This window comes from Melospiza melodia, chromosome 1 (genome assembly GCF_035770615.1).
Source record: "Melospiza melodia melodia isolate bMelMel2 chromosome 1, bMelMel2.pri, whole genome shotgun sequence".
NCBI classification, from domain to species: Eukaryota; Metazoa; Chordata; class Aves; order Passeriformes; family Passerellidae; genus Melospiza; species Melospiza melodia.
In genome coordinates, this window is record NC_086194.1 from 52,759,350 (window position 1) to 52,776,081 (window position 16,732).

At 45.7% G+C, this 16,732-nt stretch overlaps 1 protein-coding gene and 1 long non-coding RNA gene across 2 annotated transcripts in view; one reads left to right on the forward strand and one right to left on the reverse strand.

Annotated features, from left to right (window-relative positions):
• Positions 1-4,278, reverse strand: part of LOC134419117 (uncharacterized) — a 28,282-nt gene extending 24,004 nt beyond the window's left edge. The window contains exon 1 of the long non-coding RNA XR_010027983.1: positions 4,171-4,278. This is a non-coding gene — a long non-coding RNA (uncharacterized LOC134419117). The remainder of the gene's footprint in view (positions 1-4,170) is intronic.
• On the forward strand, positions 240-12,549 carry LOC134419105 (cytochrome c oxidase assembly factor 1 homolog). Its single transcript, XM_063158076.1, has 5 exons — positions 240-360; positions 4,659-4,761; positions 7,560-7,711; positions 9,610-9,686; positions 12,197-12,549. Exons 1-5 carry the CDS (start codon positions 289-291, stop codon positions 12,291-12,293), a joined length of 501 nt encoding a protein of 166 aa, XP_063014146.1. The 5' UTR covers positions 240-288; the 3' UTR covers positions 12,294-12,549.
• Positions 12,550-16,732: the final 4,183 nt, after the last annotated feature.

Below are 16,732 nucleotides of genomic sequence, written 5' to 3' on the forward strand. Positions count from 1 at the left end.
CAGTCCAACACCTCAGGACTGCAATTGTTCAAGGTGGTTTAAAGGCTCCCAGTTGCTTGTGTTGGTGGCCTGGCACTATATTGTCCTGGCCAGGTGGGTAGGCAGCAGCCCAGACTGAGACAGGCAGCAGTGATCACACCGAGTTTGCACTGATCAAGTTGCTTCTCTCTTGTTTCAGAGCAGTATTATTGTTTGCTGTTTGGTCTGTAGTAGCACCCAGAGGCTAGAGATGCTGGTGGAATTTCATAGCACCAGAAGGATGACAAGGACAAGGAGAAGGAGGAGGAAATGCCTTCCCCAGAGAACCTACAGCCCCAGCTCCCATGCTCAGTTCCAGGGAAAATAAAGTCAATGTTTATGGTTGGTGAAAATACCCTTCTTCTCCAATACCTGCCTTAGGTGGAGGTGCCCAACAGCAACCTCTGCCACACAAATTTCAGAGACCAAACAGAAAACTCAGAGTTGCCAAAATAAGGGAGACTGTCTTAAGCCAGCCTATTTTTAGAAGATCCTCTGTGGAGAAAACAAAGTCTAATTTAAAACAGCCTTCACTGTTGCAGTAACCCACCATTTCACACGTGACCCTGGAAGTTTCTTAAATCTTGTTAACAGCCTGTGTCCCACTTAGCTTCAAAGTCAAGCCTTGTCCTCCAAATCCTGCTATTTTTAAGGCACAAAGTGAACATCACTATTATTAGGGTATTTTGCTCTTTAACAGTTATGTTTTGAGAACACTACTTACGATTTAAGGTCTCTTCTTGGTAACTGTGGGTTCAGTGTTTTTGTGCATGCTAATCTCCACTTAATCTCTCTTACCTCTGCAAATAACATGGAGGAAAGGTGTCTTTGCATAATAGCTTGGAAATCGTGCTTTTTTCATTACTGGCTGTTGAAAAGTCTGTTTTTCCACCAATTGACTTGCATACTCTTTTAGAGATATAAAGGTTCTCAGGGGAGATCACCACAGATAGCAGCATGGACTTCCTCCTTAGGATGCATGTTGTATCTGTAAAATTCTCCCAAATATTTAGAGTTGATCCCTTTGTGGCAAATGAAGTAAAGGGGGTTTGGTCCTTCCCTGTGAGAGTCTCTACATTTGCAAGCTGGATGTCAAGTTCAGGCTCAGGACAGGAGGCACACCTTGGGCATGACTCTGCTTCCCTTCCTTAGTGAGCCACTCCCATGGCACTTCAGCAGAGCAGCCAACAGAGCAGCAGACACAGTTGGCCACAGGACAGAAATCCAACTGACAAGTCCTTGCAGACAACAGATCCTTAATACATTTTGGTCTTCTGCAAGCAGTCACCATTCAGAAGTCATTGGCAGCTGTGTGCCAAAGGATGCTCAAGGCTGCAGTATTCAAGCATCCATTCCACAAGGGACCAGGATGGCTGGGAAGGCAAGCAGCAGCCCCTCTGTGGGGGATGCTCTGGGCTCCAAAGTCAATTCTGTCCTTGGTTTTGGAGGCCGGCAAGGAATTGTGGGATTGGTGAGAGGGTTTGCAGTCTTGAGAGGCTTGTTAAAATGTGTAGCTCTGAACCTTTTCCCACAGTGTGCTGTCATTGGACTGGCTTGGGAAAACAGCTGAGAAACAAATGGGACCAGAGCATCAAGAGCTAGACAGGTCCAGCCCATGGCCTTCCAGCTGTGACTGAAAATGCGCAATGGAGACCTTGGTGCACAGCTTGGGTGCACCTCAGCTCTCCACATCTCTGCCTCAACAGGAGCAGCAACAGAAGAGGGCTGTGGGCAGGGGCAGCACCTTAGGAGCAGCCAGGCGTGCAGCACGGGGCAGCAGTGCTTAATGGGATCACCACTGCTCAGCTGCCAAGCTCCCTTGCCAGATGGCACTGTCTCCACACTGGAGCGGAGGTGGTGATGAGAGTGTGTGTGAGCATGTGACTGATCAGCAACAAGCTTTTCTTACTTTCCATGCATCTCCCTTGTCTGGGTGCGAGCAGACCGTGAGACCTAACAAACCTCAGACCCACTGACAGCGAGTTTGCAGAGCCTCTAATTTCCGCTGTTTACCAGGCAGGTCCCCCGAGCCTCAGTCAAAACCTCGCTGCTGCAAGAGCTCCCTGTCTTCCCACCCTTACTCAGCACACTGCCAGCAGCACCCCCCACCCCAGACATTTGCATTCAATTACCCTGAATTTAATCACAGAAAGAAAATTTTGCCTGGCCACAGCTTTGAAAGGGGCAAAAACAAATGCCTCGGGTCACAAACTGTTATATCTGATCCTCCCTCCAGATTTACCATGGGGTTTTTTTCCCCGTCCCTGTTATGTGGTGTTGGTGTCAGAGCATCCTCCTGGCCAGATGAATCTTATAAGAAACTTGGTTATTAATCAGATTTTGTGGGGATTTAAAGAAAGTTGCAAACACAAGCAGGCGAGCAGGAAGTTCTCACTGTCCTTGTGAAATGACTACCACTGTTTCTCTGTAAAACCACACTTGCACATTTCCTTTGCTGTAACTTCTCATGCCATTCAAGTTCCCCAGGGAAAACTAGAAGAAAAAACTCATCAGAGAAACAGATCAGGAGTGAGAGAGATGATAGCTGACAATACTAATGGCACAGTTTAGGCATTTTGGGGCACAAAATAGGCATTACATCCACATGCCTCTCTGTGTTGCTATCACTACTAGCTAGCCACAAATCTGAGATTATTTAAATAGCAAACTTAAATACTAAGGGTTCTTAAAAATCAAGGAAACTAGTTAATAAGGAAAGCATTCAGCTTAGGAATAGCATGCATTACAACTGAGTGCTAATACCAGCAGGGCAGGAGATGAAACTTATACCTGAGTTGCATTCACAGTTTTGTAGAGTCATAGAATATGCTGAGTTAAAAGGGACCCACAATGATCATGGAGTCCAGTTCCTCCCTGCACAGAACACCCCAAAAGTCGCAGCAGGTGCCCAAGAGCATTGTCCATACTCTTCTTGAACTCAGACAGGCTGTGACCACTTCTGTGGGGAGTCTGAGTTTCCCTCAGTTTAGAGCATGCAAGTGTCAGCATGAGGACATGTCAGGAGAGTGGTGAGCAGAGGGAGGCTGCCCATGTCACCCTGACCTGGCCACCACGGGCAGAAGTTCTGACTCTTGTCTCTCCACCCTTGCTGAGCTGTGGTTGTCAGCTGAACAATACCTGACTAACACATACCTGAGGGATGCTAGAGGTGGTTTCCACAACAGGCCTCAAACAGTCTTGCCCAGGTCACATTTCTGGTTACATTTTGGTTTGGGCCTTGGTTTATTAATCAGCTCTCATGGAGCGTAGCACTTCAGCCGCAGTGTCGTGTGACAAGTATTGGGGTGTTGTCGCAGACATCTTTTCATTAAAATCCTTTCTTAGGATTTTTTCCTGCTGAAGCTGAGAAGTTTCAGCAACAAATGTAAACAATGGTTATCTGCTGCTATGGAATGCAACAGATGGATCCGTGATTGGTCTCCTGTGGATGTTTGGATTTACTGACCACTCACAGCAGAGCTGCTCTCGCTCTCTGCCGAGACACAGATCTGTGTTATTAATTCTTATCTATTCTTAGCTTAGCTAGCCTTCTGAGAACTTCTCTTTGTATTTCTTTTTAGTATAGTCATAATGTAATATATATATCATAAAATAATAAATCAAGCCTTCTCATCACGGAGTCAACATTTTCGCCTCTCTCTTCACCTCAAAACCTTGTGACCACGGTCACAGGGTGTGAAGCCTTTGGGATTAGAAGTCCCATACAGCTCCTGTGTGCCCATTGAAAAAGAAAAGCTTTTTGCTAAATTTTTTTAATTGCTGTCAAGACCATTCCTCCCTCCCATTCCGGCTCCAAGAGAATGGAGAGCAGAAGCCAGATGCTTGTTCAAGTCCTGTCCTGCCACAGCCTGAAACAAAGCGCTACGCCCCCAGTGACAGCTCAGCTTGACTCCTACTAACCTGCTGTGGGCAGGAGCATTAGCTCAGTTCTTCAGTGCCCCTCTTGCACAAACTATGGAAGTGTTTCTTATTCTGCTGGGTTATGCATTCAAATGTCAAAATTGTGACTCATTAAAAGGGCAAGTTTGGGCGGGGGGAGGGGGTTCACAGGAAGGAAGAAAAACAGCTTGGAAGAGACTTCCTGTTTATCCACAGCTTGGGAAAAAAATTGACACAACAGAATACACATACCCTGGCTCCATTATCTTTGCTGGCACGGTGCTGGCTTGGCTCTGTCCCTTGCCACTCAAGGCCAGATGCATCCCTGCCGCGAGCGTGTTTACTTGAGAGGAGTTTACTCGAGAGAGAAATGCGGTGCCCGGAGCCTGAATGCCCGCAGTGTGCGAGCGAACGCGCGGGCACCGGGAGCCCCCGCCGCAGTGCCACGGCTCTGGCCCCCGGCCACGCCAGGGAGGTCATTTTCTTCTCGGCAATTAGCGAAGTGGTGGCATCACTAAAAGGAGTTGAATAAACACATTCAGCCCAGCTGGGTTCCCGGTTTGCTCTGTTCTCACCACTCTTCCTTCTGGGCGCATGGTGGGGCCCCAGCGAGCTCGGGGCCTGTGCACTGCGCTTTCATTCAGGCCTGGTTGGAAAGGGCTCTTGGAAACAGGAGGAGGGGGGAAGTAACCCTTTGGCTTTCTTCTTTTACAACGACTGTCTTCTCTTTTTCTTTTCAGGAAGGAAAAATGCCAGCTTCTCTGAGAAAGCTGCGGCAAATGGCTGTTTTCATGGGGCTGTTCAGCGGCGGGGGATGCATCGTGATGTACAATCTTATGCAAAGCAAGTCTTGGTGTTGTTAGCAACCTTATTTCTCCTCTGCCCCTTTCACTGGCTTTTGTGTAGTGGGGAAAATAGCAGCATGCGAGTTGTGAGAAGCAGATAAAGTTAAGGGAAGAGCCTCTGGGTTCTGCCTCTGTGGGCTCCATTTTTTCATCCTCAGGGCTTTTGCTCTCCCAAGAGCTGCTGTGTGCATTTCCAGAGGCGCGTATTGCATAGGGAGCAGGCTGTTGTGGTCAGAAGAAAGTCTGGTTTTTGAGGGTTTCCTGAGGGTAATGGTGAAGTGAAAGCTTCACCTGCAGTAATGCAGGTTTCATTTCTTAACTGGGATTTTGTAACTGGGCAGTAAAAGAGGACCATCTCTGAGGTGGTGTTAAAGTCTAGCAGTTTTATCTGTAAATCTCTGTGTGGTGCTGGCCCTTAAACACAACACACCTGTGAAGTGCTAAGAAATCATGAGTTTCTCCTCAATGAAGTACAGATAAGAGCAGTCAGCACTGAGAAGACCAGGACAAAGAGGAAAGCTAAACAGGTGATGTTGCTGTTTATATCTAGTTGTTTATCTCTAGTTGCCATGTGTCTTTGGCCAAGAATCCACATTATTAGTCCAAATTATACATGTTTATTTTTTTCTAAATCTGCTTTTAGGTAGTTAGCATCAGAGCAGAAGTAAGCTTTACCTCTCTCTCAGGGGGTGCCATAGGCCTCTTGGCCCTATGCCTCTTCCTTGTTGGTGCTGTCAAATGATATTGCTTTTCACCTACCCTGATATCAGAGGATGCTGCCAGAAAAAAAGTGTAGCCAAGCCTGTTTCTCAAGCCCTCAGATAAGGTCTGAAACTCCCCTTCATTTTACACATATTAATAACAAATCAGACAGGGCTGGAAAGCAGGCTTTAATTTCAGGCAGCTCATGCCTCCAAGCTCTGGAGTACATGACAGAAATATGATACTTATGCTTTAAAATATTGAATCTGGCTTTAACAAGGACATTAGCATTTTTTAATTTTCAGCTTCAGCACTGTTAGCCACCCCCTGTGCTACACAGCAAGCCCCAGGCCTGGTTCCCCACATGCCTTGGCTGTGCAGTCAAGGGGCACATGGCAGTGGCTACTTCTGGCCCTCTTGTAATTTCAGTGGCACTGAGCAGCTGCCTGATAACTCAGCCAGGCTGCTGAAAGGACATTTTCTGCAGCCAGGTATGTCCTTCTCTATCCTCTAAACAGACACAGGAGCCACACTTAGAGCCTTCCTCCCTTGGCTCATGCCTGGGGCTATCCCAGTGCCTTCTGTCCAGTGCACAGAACTGGCCCATACATGGACTACTGAGGAGCAAGTGGCCTCCATAGGGGTGGGAGCAGTGGGAAAGGATTCTTTCCCTTCCCTTCCTTCAGGCTGAAGGAAAGTTTGCATGCACGTGGTCTCTGTGCAAGCTTGTACAAATACTCAGGTAATCCTATTTCTACTTACTCTCATCACCTCCACACCCTTCTTGTGGAAGCAGTCTGCTCAGCCAACTCCAGCATGCTTTCAACTTCTCTACCAAAAGATGTGAGGACAAATGGATTAGTTGGGCATTTAATGTCTAATGCATGAGGTGCTAACAAGGAACAGCTGAGTAGGAGCACCAGGAAATTAGAATCCATTTCTCCTGCAACCTGCAGGGTGAACACAACATACTTTTCACATGGTCTGAGTGGCTGTTTGCCATGATTTATAGGTACTAAAGGGCAGGCATGCTGCAACCCCTTTGGCTGGAGCTCCTTAGGATGTGCTGGGGGACACAGGAGGACCAATGCAGGTGACAGCCTAGCAAAGCTGTTTCTATGCCAACTGGATGCTGCCTACTCACAGGGGATGCCTCTAATTAGGGAGAGGGGGGCAGCACCTTTCTGCCTCATGCTCCAAGATTAATACTGACAGGCAAGAGACCAAGAAACAAACCTTACACCTTGTTTTAAACCCTTTGAAAGGTGAAGGCAGAGTTGCCAGAGTAGGATTTAACAACTACAAACTCTTAGCTTAACTCTGCCCTTCTTGATGTCAAAAGAGTGAAGTTAAGCTGATCTAGGAACCCCAGCAAGACAGCCTTAAAACTGTTAATAAGCAAATCTCTGTCCCCATAAGGAGGGTCAGGAAGTCTCCAGCTCCTCATCTGTGGTCTGTCCATTTGCAGTCACAGTACAGCATTTCACAGCCATACAGAGCAACAACTGTCCTCCATGTGCAATGCTGTTGTGGCTGCTTGACCAGTAAATTAAGTGGTGCTTCTGAGTGCCTCCCTTCTAAGGCATCCATCAGCAGAGTTGTAGCTTCATGGCTGCCACTTGGAAAGCTGTACCAAGACCACAGCTAGAGTTCCACAGCAGCATCTGTTCCCCTCTCAATGTCTGTAAGATATTCTCCATTCTTCAAGTATTTTGTGTACCTCAAATAGAAAAAAAAAAAAAAAGAAATTGAATTTTTATCAGAACATTTCACATATTCATCCTTGTCCCTTTTTTTCCCTTCCTTTTAGATAACCTACAAATGCATGAAAAGTGGGGAGACAGAGCCGTAAGCTGAGCTGTAGATCAGAATGAAACAGGCTATGTTCAGAGTCCACTTAAATGAGCTGAATAACATTTTCTTCTCTGATGTAAGGGTGTGTTTTGTCCTTTAGCTAAATTTCTCCTAATTAATAGTTTTGGACTGTATTTCAGGGAGGGTGTGGTAGCCTGAAGAAAATGTCTTTTTCTTTTTTTTAGGCTTGTTTTGATTTTAAATGAACAGTCTCCTCACTACCCTGTTTCTCTCACCTAGAAAGTTTTGCCAGGACCCAGTATTACCAGCAAGCTTTGGAGCAACTGAAGAGCAATCCTGATGCCCTGGCAGCCCTGGGTGCCCCCCCTCTTAAGGTTCACAACATCCACCTGACAGATGGGAGCAATCGCGTGGACACAGAAAGAGCGCGGGTAACTCCGGGCGGGCGGGTGGTGTCACAGGGTGGCTTCCCAACATGTCAGGTGACAAGAGATCAGCCAGGGGATTTTCAGCGGCTCATGAGTCACCTGGGGGCACTGGAAGGCAGCAGGATGGAATACCAGTTGATCTGGAAGAGGAATGGATTTCCAGAGCATAAATCCACTAGCACAGAAACAGCAAGAGCAGCATCTCCATGTTGTGCTGTATGGGCCCATCACACAATGCTGAGGAACCTCTCAAGACAATCAGTTCCCCCCTTACACTGTAAGCCACAAAATCATTTTCAAATATGTATCATATCCATCTTTAAGACAGCACCTGCCTTCCTTTACCCCCCACATATGTCCCATGCTAGTTTTTAGGGCTTTATTGAGAGCAGTTTTACAGCCCCTTACCAGCTATGCAGTGGTACAGCATAAATGGTGTGGTTTTTAAGAGCACCTGTAAGCTTGTGCCATTGAGAACAGCTGCCCAGCCTGAGACTGAGCATGAGGGTTACTCAGTGACTGGAGAATGCTGTGCTGGCTGCTGAAGTATTGCACAAGTCTGCCTTGTATCAGCTGAGGGCTGGGCCAGGCAAACCTTGCAAACACAAAAGTTCACTTCCACTTGGCATTGATGCCTCAAGAGTACTTTCCATCGGTGTTTTTAACCCTTAATCCATGACTGGCTGCCCTTCCCTTGTTTTGCTAACACCGAGTGCCCCCAGCAACCTCTCCACGTCCTTCACTCGGGACTCATCACATTGGAATAAATTTGTTTTTACTAGTGAGTAGTTATGAATGCCACGGACTAAGCAAGGGCATTAAGGAATGGATCAGATGGCACAATGAAGGAATGTAGCTATCAGGGTAAGATTAAAAAAACCCCAACCTTTAACCAGCTCACATAAAATTACTTTTCCATTTCACTTCAGCCAGGCTGCATTTACATGATACCCTGAACCAAAAAATTTCCCATGTTTCATAGATTCCATAGGGAACATATCTAAGGGAAAAAAGTTGTGCAAAACCCCATACAATCTCATATACTGACTGAAAAGAAGATAACCTTTCCCACGGGTGTTTTCCTATGTCACTGTTTAAGAATGCTGGTCGCTTGGGTGACTCAGGATGAAGTCAAACCCTGCCTTCTACTGACCTCACCCAAGACACAAATCACCAACTTTCTTTTCTGCTTTTTCATGCTCCTAAGTATTCATGTTCTCATGAAATAAACTGGTTAATCATCATTATACCACAGGTCGATTTACTGACTTCACAACATTCCCAGCTCTTGGGTATGTTGGCTAACACCTGGCATTTTCTCTGTGATTGCATCACCACCAGCAAATGCTACACCTCAATAATTTCTTTTATTCAGACATTAGACCCAGTGCAATTGGCCATAGTTGCTGCTGCAGCTCCAGCTTTGTTTGTTAAACAGATAAATGATAAAATTTGTAACACTGAAAAAAAAGAATCACTGAACATCTCATTGCCTCAATGTGTGTTAAGGGACTGACATGAAGAAGATCGCAACCTACAGGCTTGTAATGGTTATGGGAAGCTCTGACAGTTCAGGTCACCTCTGGATGACCATGCATTCTGGTAAGGAAAGGTGTTTGCTCATAAATATTTCAGGGAGCCGGTGGTTTTCCCTGGGGGCTGCAGCTGTAACACGGTACATTCTTTCGGCAGAGAGAGATTAATGCATGGCAGAGCAGGCATACTTGTATAGCCACACACGTGTTAGCTGTTAGAATAGATCAGTCCAATTCTGAAGTACAGTAAAAAAAATTAATTATAGTGTTAAAAGTTAAAAAGGTGTGAGCTCTTTGACTGGAAGGAATAAATGTGTGTTTCATAATAAGCTTTGCTGAATCTCTAATGTGCTTTTACATTTGCAGATAAAGTTACCAGTCTCTGGAACAAAATCAGCAGGCTGCCTCTACATTAATGCAGAGATGGACCACTCCCATCAGCGGTGTGTACCTGGGGGGTGGCAGGAGAAATGGGAAAGAAGTGCTAGGAGAAAACACTGGAGCAGGATGTTTGCTTTAGTCATCTGTGGTGCTGAGGTCATGCACACAGACTGAGCAGAAACTCCTGTCTGAAGGTCTTGTCAAAGGTTATTATTTTCATTAGGACAAAAATGTAAGTTAGTTGAGAAATATTTTGAATCTGTCTCTCTGAATGTGAATAGAAGAGGAACATGAGCCATTCCTTTGTGTTGTGTGTTCTGCAAACTGTAGCTCAGTACATATCCAAATACTGTGAGCCAAGGTAAAGCATGGTCCCCCTCCCACCCCACCTCCCCACAGAGGTGCAGAGGCTGTTGAAAAGCAGTCCTAACTCCTAAGCTGGCGCTCACAAACTGCAATCTCCACTGCTATTAGAGATTGCAGTAAGGGAATCACATGTTCTATCATAGCTGTATGAGGTGAGCTAAAAACAGCATTTGTTTTTCTGAGCTATCCAAGAAGTGTGGTCCTTATGGTTAAAAAAAAGTGCTGGAACAGATGCATTATAGTAGAAGGATACTCTGATACCATATCATATAGAAGTGACTTTACATTTTCATAGTTCTGGAGCCTGAAAAGCTCCTTTTTCAACAGTAAACTCATTTCTGGAACTGAGCAAAGAATTACTACATGAACTCAAAAGTTTGACTAGTTGCAGACCTCTTGTTAGGTACTTCTGATAGCTCTGTTTAGAAACTGAAAGCTACAAAACTTCTACTCAGCTGCCACCAGCCATATGGTGATGTTTTCTGTTCATAATTAGATGAGCATGACTTACTGGATTTCTCTTCTGAGTAAGTATGGGAAGGAAGAGAAAGGCACTAGGCTGGGACTTGAGAAACTCAGTACCGGACCTGGCTTCATCCCTAATAAACAGGGATAGCCCCAAGGGTCACCAGCCCCATTTCTTGCACACCTCACTTCCCTGGTGCCTGACCTCTGATCTCCTCACTCCTCCTTAGCCCCTCCTCACAGACAATCCCCTGTTACTCCTCGTTCACAGTTACTGTGAAGATAATTGAAGAATTGAAAAATGTTAAACTACAGCAGTACATACACATATCTCGGAGTTTTGTTTTAAAATGAGCTCTTTTTACATTTCTGCAAATCAAAAAAAAAAAAAAAGGCATCTGCCTGTAAAAGTATTTGTGGCAGATAAATCTGTCAAACTCCAGCAAATCCACCTATGTGCAGGGTCCTGTGCATAGCTTTCCATGGGGCTGAGGCAGGACTTGGTGCCCTTGCATCCCACTAAGGAACTAACAGCAGAATTGCTAGGAGTAAGGAACAAGTAAGCAGGCCATCCTGGTGGGATGCTGCAGGGTTCATGAGTGCCTTTCCAGGGCAGCTCTTACACTGATACAGACAGAGCTAAATGGCAGCAGGAGTTGAGGGCTCTGTGTAAGAGTAGCTGAGGCACCAAGAGCCACTGAAATGCATCTGACTCTGAGTGTGCAGACTGTCCATAGTGTTTTATTTATTTCATAAAAGAGAAGACAACTGAAAAAGAAAATTTGAAGTCTGTGATCTTGTTTGGTCCAGGAGGAAGTGGCATTCACCCAGAGGCAGGCAGTACAGGGATGGGGAGAATGGCCAGAGGCAAGGGCAGCCAAGGCACTGCAAAATTCCTCTTGCCTGCCCTGAAGTGACCAAGAGAAGGGCTGAGCCCCCAGGCCCCACTGTGGGCAACGAGCAGGTCACCCCCAAGCCCATTTGCTCAGCCTGGGTTGGGGGTGGGAGCAGAGGGCTGCTGAGCAGAGCCCTGCTGCAAATCCATTGCACAGAGGTGCAGCAGCCTAATTACCTAATTGTATGTACTCAACACTGACTCCAGCAAAAGCAGAGCTGGGCCAGTGCCAGGAGCTTTTGAAAAAATCCTATTTTAGTACCCCAAAATAATAGTCCTTTCCAGCTGGAAAAGCAGCATGAGCAGTTTCTCAGAAGTGGGTTTGGAGCAGAGCTTAGAGGAAGGAACAGGCTCCCCCTCAGTCTCCAACAAATGCAATTTTCCTTCTTAGAGTAACCACTGTCGTACCCTGTCAGGTTTTCAGCAGTCACATTGAGCGATCACACAGTGTTCAAACTCTTCCAAGCCAGAATAATTCCTTAGCAACACTGTCTGGCTCCAAGGCTGGAGAGGAGTGGAGCAAGGAATGCACCCGCAGGATGGAGAGGAAAAAAGGCACCGGGTCAAGGAAGGAATGTCCTAAGAAGAGCTGGCAGGTTTTTATTTGAATTGCAGCGAATAGGAACATGCATACCAGACCTTTAAATCTGGGCTATGCCACGATATTAGGGAGAGCAGCTTTCAGAAGCTGGCGCTTACAAACCATGTTTTAAAACACTTGAGAGAATTTTTAAAAGCACTGAATGTGTGGAATTATTTGTTTCTCTGAGCCAGCTGTTTCTACACTGACTTGACCATGTTAAAAGTGATTGCTATGAGTTAAAAATCTTCTTTGCTTTGTGTCAGCTGGTGCCTTCAGGATGTCACCTTGAAACTGCGGGATGGTCAGAATATTCCCGTTTACCACTCTCCAGTGGAAAGCATTGGTGTGCAAGAAGGCTAAAAATCAGGGACAGCTGCATCTCCGCCTCCCATTGAGCCAGAGGAGCCATTAATCGATTGCATCCTGCTGTGTCTGTGAATGTACACAGTTGTCACAAGTGACAGTTTCACTTAAAGCGGTGCTCTCAAGACAATTTTCTCTCCAAGATTTACCTCATTATTGTTGCAATGGTAATTTCTTTCTTTTGCTGGTTTATTCATGTGTTTAATAGAAGCCTAAAATAAATATCTTGCATAAGAGTTGCTGTTGCAGAGAAGTCATGTGTTATGCCCTGTGTGTGCTGGTATTATGAATTCGAAATAAATAAACAAACTGCCAGGAAACTGAGCTTTGTTTTACAGTGGCAGGACAAGTCAGCTTCTCAAAACTTTGAGAAGACTTGCTGCCTCAGTTTCCCCCCATTTCTCAACAAGGTCTTGCCTAAGTCAGGAAGGATGAAGCAGCCAATGTGAAGCTCAGCAGCAGCACCCTCGACTCCACTTAGGAGGCAGATTTGGACCCTCACGGTTATCATTACAAAGCTCATGAGATAGCTGAGGAATTCCAGGAAGAGACTCACTGCTCACGCTGAAGGTTACTCAGAAGAAGCCACTGCTTCACACCAGCACTGCCCAATATGTTCTGGGGAGGACATTCAGGGAGAAAAACACTCAGGAGGGTGCAGAACAGATGAAGACACTGCCATGGTTTCCTATGACTATGACAAGAGATTTTGACTGTGCCATCAGGTAGAGAATTTGCCATCACCAAGCAAGTTGAGGAATAAACACAACACCCCAAACTAACCAAAAAACTCCCCAAACCAAATTAATTTCCAGTCCCATCCCAAACCACCTATGCAAACAATTGCAATACCTAAGACACAGTCTCAGGCACAGGAAAAATACAAGTAACTGTCCTGCCTGTAGCAGGAAGTAACACAGGAGCCCTTAAGAACATCCAGACAAAAGAATGTTTTGAATTCACTGTAATAGAGATGCTTAATCTCTAGATTAAGAGAGGCTGTAGCTAAGGATAGCCCAGAGCTTATACTACTCCATTCTCTGTTCCTCACCTCTCCATCTCTTCTTCCAAATTTGAGTCCAAGGAATCCACCAAGGACAAAGGCACTGCAAAGCTTTCCAAGAGCCGTGAGTGATGGAGAAGGGAGAGCTAGAGCAAAGAATTTTAAAAGAACAGTGAGCATTTTCTTGTTTAACAAATGACCCAGCAAACTGGGCAAGGTGGCTTTTGAACAAACCTGAAAAGCAAATGCCTAATTAGAAAGGAGATGCTGAAGAGCCACAGCAAAGGCATCTCGGATAAACAATTTTAGAATGAAACAATACATGAGTGCTTTAGTTTGAACTTCACAAAGAGCTGTCAGGATGAAGAGCACTTGTGAGACCTGATCCAACCCACATGAAAGCCCAGCACACCAGGGAGAGGATTAGAATGAATCAAAAAAAGACAGCATTGCCCAGCCTTAAGATTAAAATTGCTGTTTACTGGTTTCACAAAACAAAATACATGCCAAATCAAATTTCATATGATATGAAAACATTAATCTTGCACTACCACTAGCCAGAACAACACCTCAGGGATATGGAGATCTGCTGGCCACCTGGTGCCTCAGAGCTTGATTGACTCTAGCTTTTGGTCGCTGAAGAAGTTTGGTGGGAAATCAAACAGCTGACAAGAAAAAGCCAAATCAACCACTTCCCATCCATCAATTACCACTTCCTTGGCTGCAGCTTTGATTTGTTGCTCATCTGTAAAGATATCATGGTTGTGGAGAGGAAGCCCAGCCTGTTCAGTCCCTCCTTGCATCTGCACTGGGAGCATCTGGCACACATTGCCATTCATCTGCCTTTTGTCACCTCCGTGTGCTCAGTGAGCCTGGGACCTGCAGTGGCTGGTGTCCTCAAGTGTCCAAGAAATCTGGCCACAGCCACCCCAGCCTGCAGCACAGCCCTTGCTCACCACCTCCCTGTCCTTTGAGCCAGCACACATGGCGTCCCCATGCTGCCTTCACAAGCTGTGCCACAACACCACTGCCTTGCCTGGCTCCAGCCCTGGATTTTTGTCTCTTTCTCGGCTGTTTTTATGGCCTGGAAAGGCTCGGGATGGCCTTGGGCAACCCGTGCTCCAAAGGACAAAAAGAGTCTTCAGGTTTTTTCTCGGTCTTCAGTGTTTATTAGTTTTTTAACTAAAAGATTTTCTCTCGGCCCGACAGAGGTCTGCACAGCACGCCAGCCATGAGCACACTGAGAGCCCCCGGGTGGTCACTTATCTTTATACCCAAAACTATGTATACAATATTTACCTATTTTCCCCAATATCTTTCACCCTTATTGACCAGTGCACTTTTAGTAAGGACCAATCCCAAAGTGCCACCATCACCACAGAAGATGGAGGCTAAGAAGAAGAAGGACAGGACACGCACCAATTCCTCCATCTTACTTCTTTAGACCCCCCTGTACAGAAATCCTAAACCCTGTGTCTCACACTCTAATTAACCTATCCCTTCACCATTTATCCCAGTGAGATCCTCCCATCCTCATACAGGTGTCGTCTCCTGTGCAGGATCAAAGTCCAGCCACCAGACACTTCTGGCAACATTCCAGGACCTCCGAGCCCCCCAAGGGTGGTCTCGGTGACTCGGCACATCAGTCCTGAGGTGCTGAGATCCCACAGATTTTCCAGGCCCACACAAAGCATACAAGTAGCACTGGAGATTTTATTACCTTGCCTGGGGTAAGCAGAGCTTGCAAAGAGGCTCCATCTCTCATTTTCTCCCCTGATCACCCCTTTGACTTTGAGGGCTCTCAGTCACCTCAACCAACCCATTGATTCCCCAGAGCAGTGAGGATGGACCATATCATCAAATCATACCAATGGTTCTCTTAATCAAATCTTAAAACCCAGAGAAGGAGCAAAGCGATGGGTGCAGCTGGAAGACAGCAAATCAATGGAAGGGGAGGAGTAAAATCACAATTAATTCCCTGCCTTTGTTTTACTACCTAATAGCTGGAAAACACTGGATTTCTTGCCTCATGACCTTGAAGAACCTCAGAAGTCACTTTCTCTCCATGTTTGAGCTCTTTTAAGATGCACATATTCAAAAGGAGAAAAAAGCATCAGGCCGGTGTGTTCAGTGCCAAGCAGCTTTGGCCATGTGGCTTCCATTAAATACATCACAGCCCAAGGGGGCTGCTTTCACAGAGGACACAGGTGCAGCAAGAGCAGCCAAGGGAGATGGAACATGCCAGGAAAACAGGGAGAGCAAAGGTCTCAGAACCACCAGCAGCTGCTGAAAGCCCAAAAAACTTCAAAAGAGCACCTGGGCACCCCTCCTGCAGTCTTTTCTTCTGAGGAACACTGGAGCAAGATTAGGTTCTTTTAAATTTCATCATGTTGCTGAAACACTGGTTTCTTTTGGTTTTTTTGTTTTGGTTTGCTTTGTTTTTTTTTGGTTTTTTTTTTGTTTGTTTGTTTGTTTTCTTTTTAAGAAAATCTTTATCTTTTGAGAAAAGACCCTGGATCCCACAAAACACTTAAGGTTGGGAGGAACCTTGGGAGATCATCTATTCTAACTGCTTCACTCCCACCAGAGTCAGCTTGAACAGATCACCTGAAAGCATGTCCAGTCAGGTTTTAGAGATCACCAAGGGTGGAGACTCCATAACCCTCTGGACAAGCTGTACCAGTGTTCAATCATTCTCACAGTAAAAAAAAAGCTTTTTCTTATGTTTAAAGAGAATTTTGTGTCCTTGAGGGTATGCTCACTGTCTCTTGTCCTGGACTAGACACTGCCAAGACGAATCTGTCTCCATTCTCTTTACTCTGCCTCCACACTGTTCCCTTCCCAAGCCTTCTCCAATTCCAGGTCTCTCTCAGCTTCGTTAACAGGTGCTACAAGACTTTAACCATGTTAATCATGTTCAGTATGTTAAAATACTCCTTTTTTTATTGGCTTGAAAATTTGTGCAGTTCCTTTTCCAGTTTTTGGTGTGGTTAAAACAAACCTAATCTCCATGACCTTTGCTGGATTGCCTGTTTTGTTTCTTATTTTCTAGTTTGATTTTAATAGTTTCTGCCAGGCAGTAATCACCCTCAAGGAAACTACCAAGGTGGCAGACTATTCAGGGCAAGAGTTCAATTTACAGCTGAGGAACAGCAGATACTGCTCAGTACTGTTACAACACTTGCTCCTGTTTGAGTTGGAGCTGATGGGCGCACAGGGGCTGTGTTTTGAAAAGCAAAAAGCTAGATGTTGTGAAAGCACTGCCTTCACAAAGGCTAAGTGGCTGACATGTTCCCTTTGGAGTGTTTCTCCAAGGAGTAACAGACTTTTGTCCAAGTTATGGGCCACTCAGTTCACTCCCTATTTTGGGCATTTGTCCTGCATTGCACAGGGAACACAAGTTATTTGGATTCATCTCCCATTTAGAAATGAG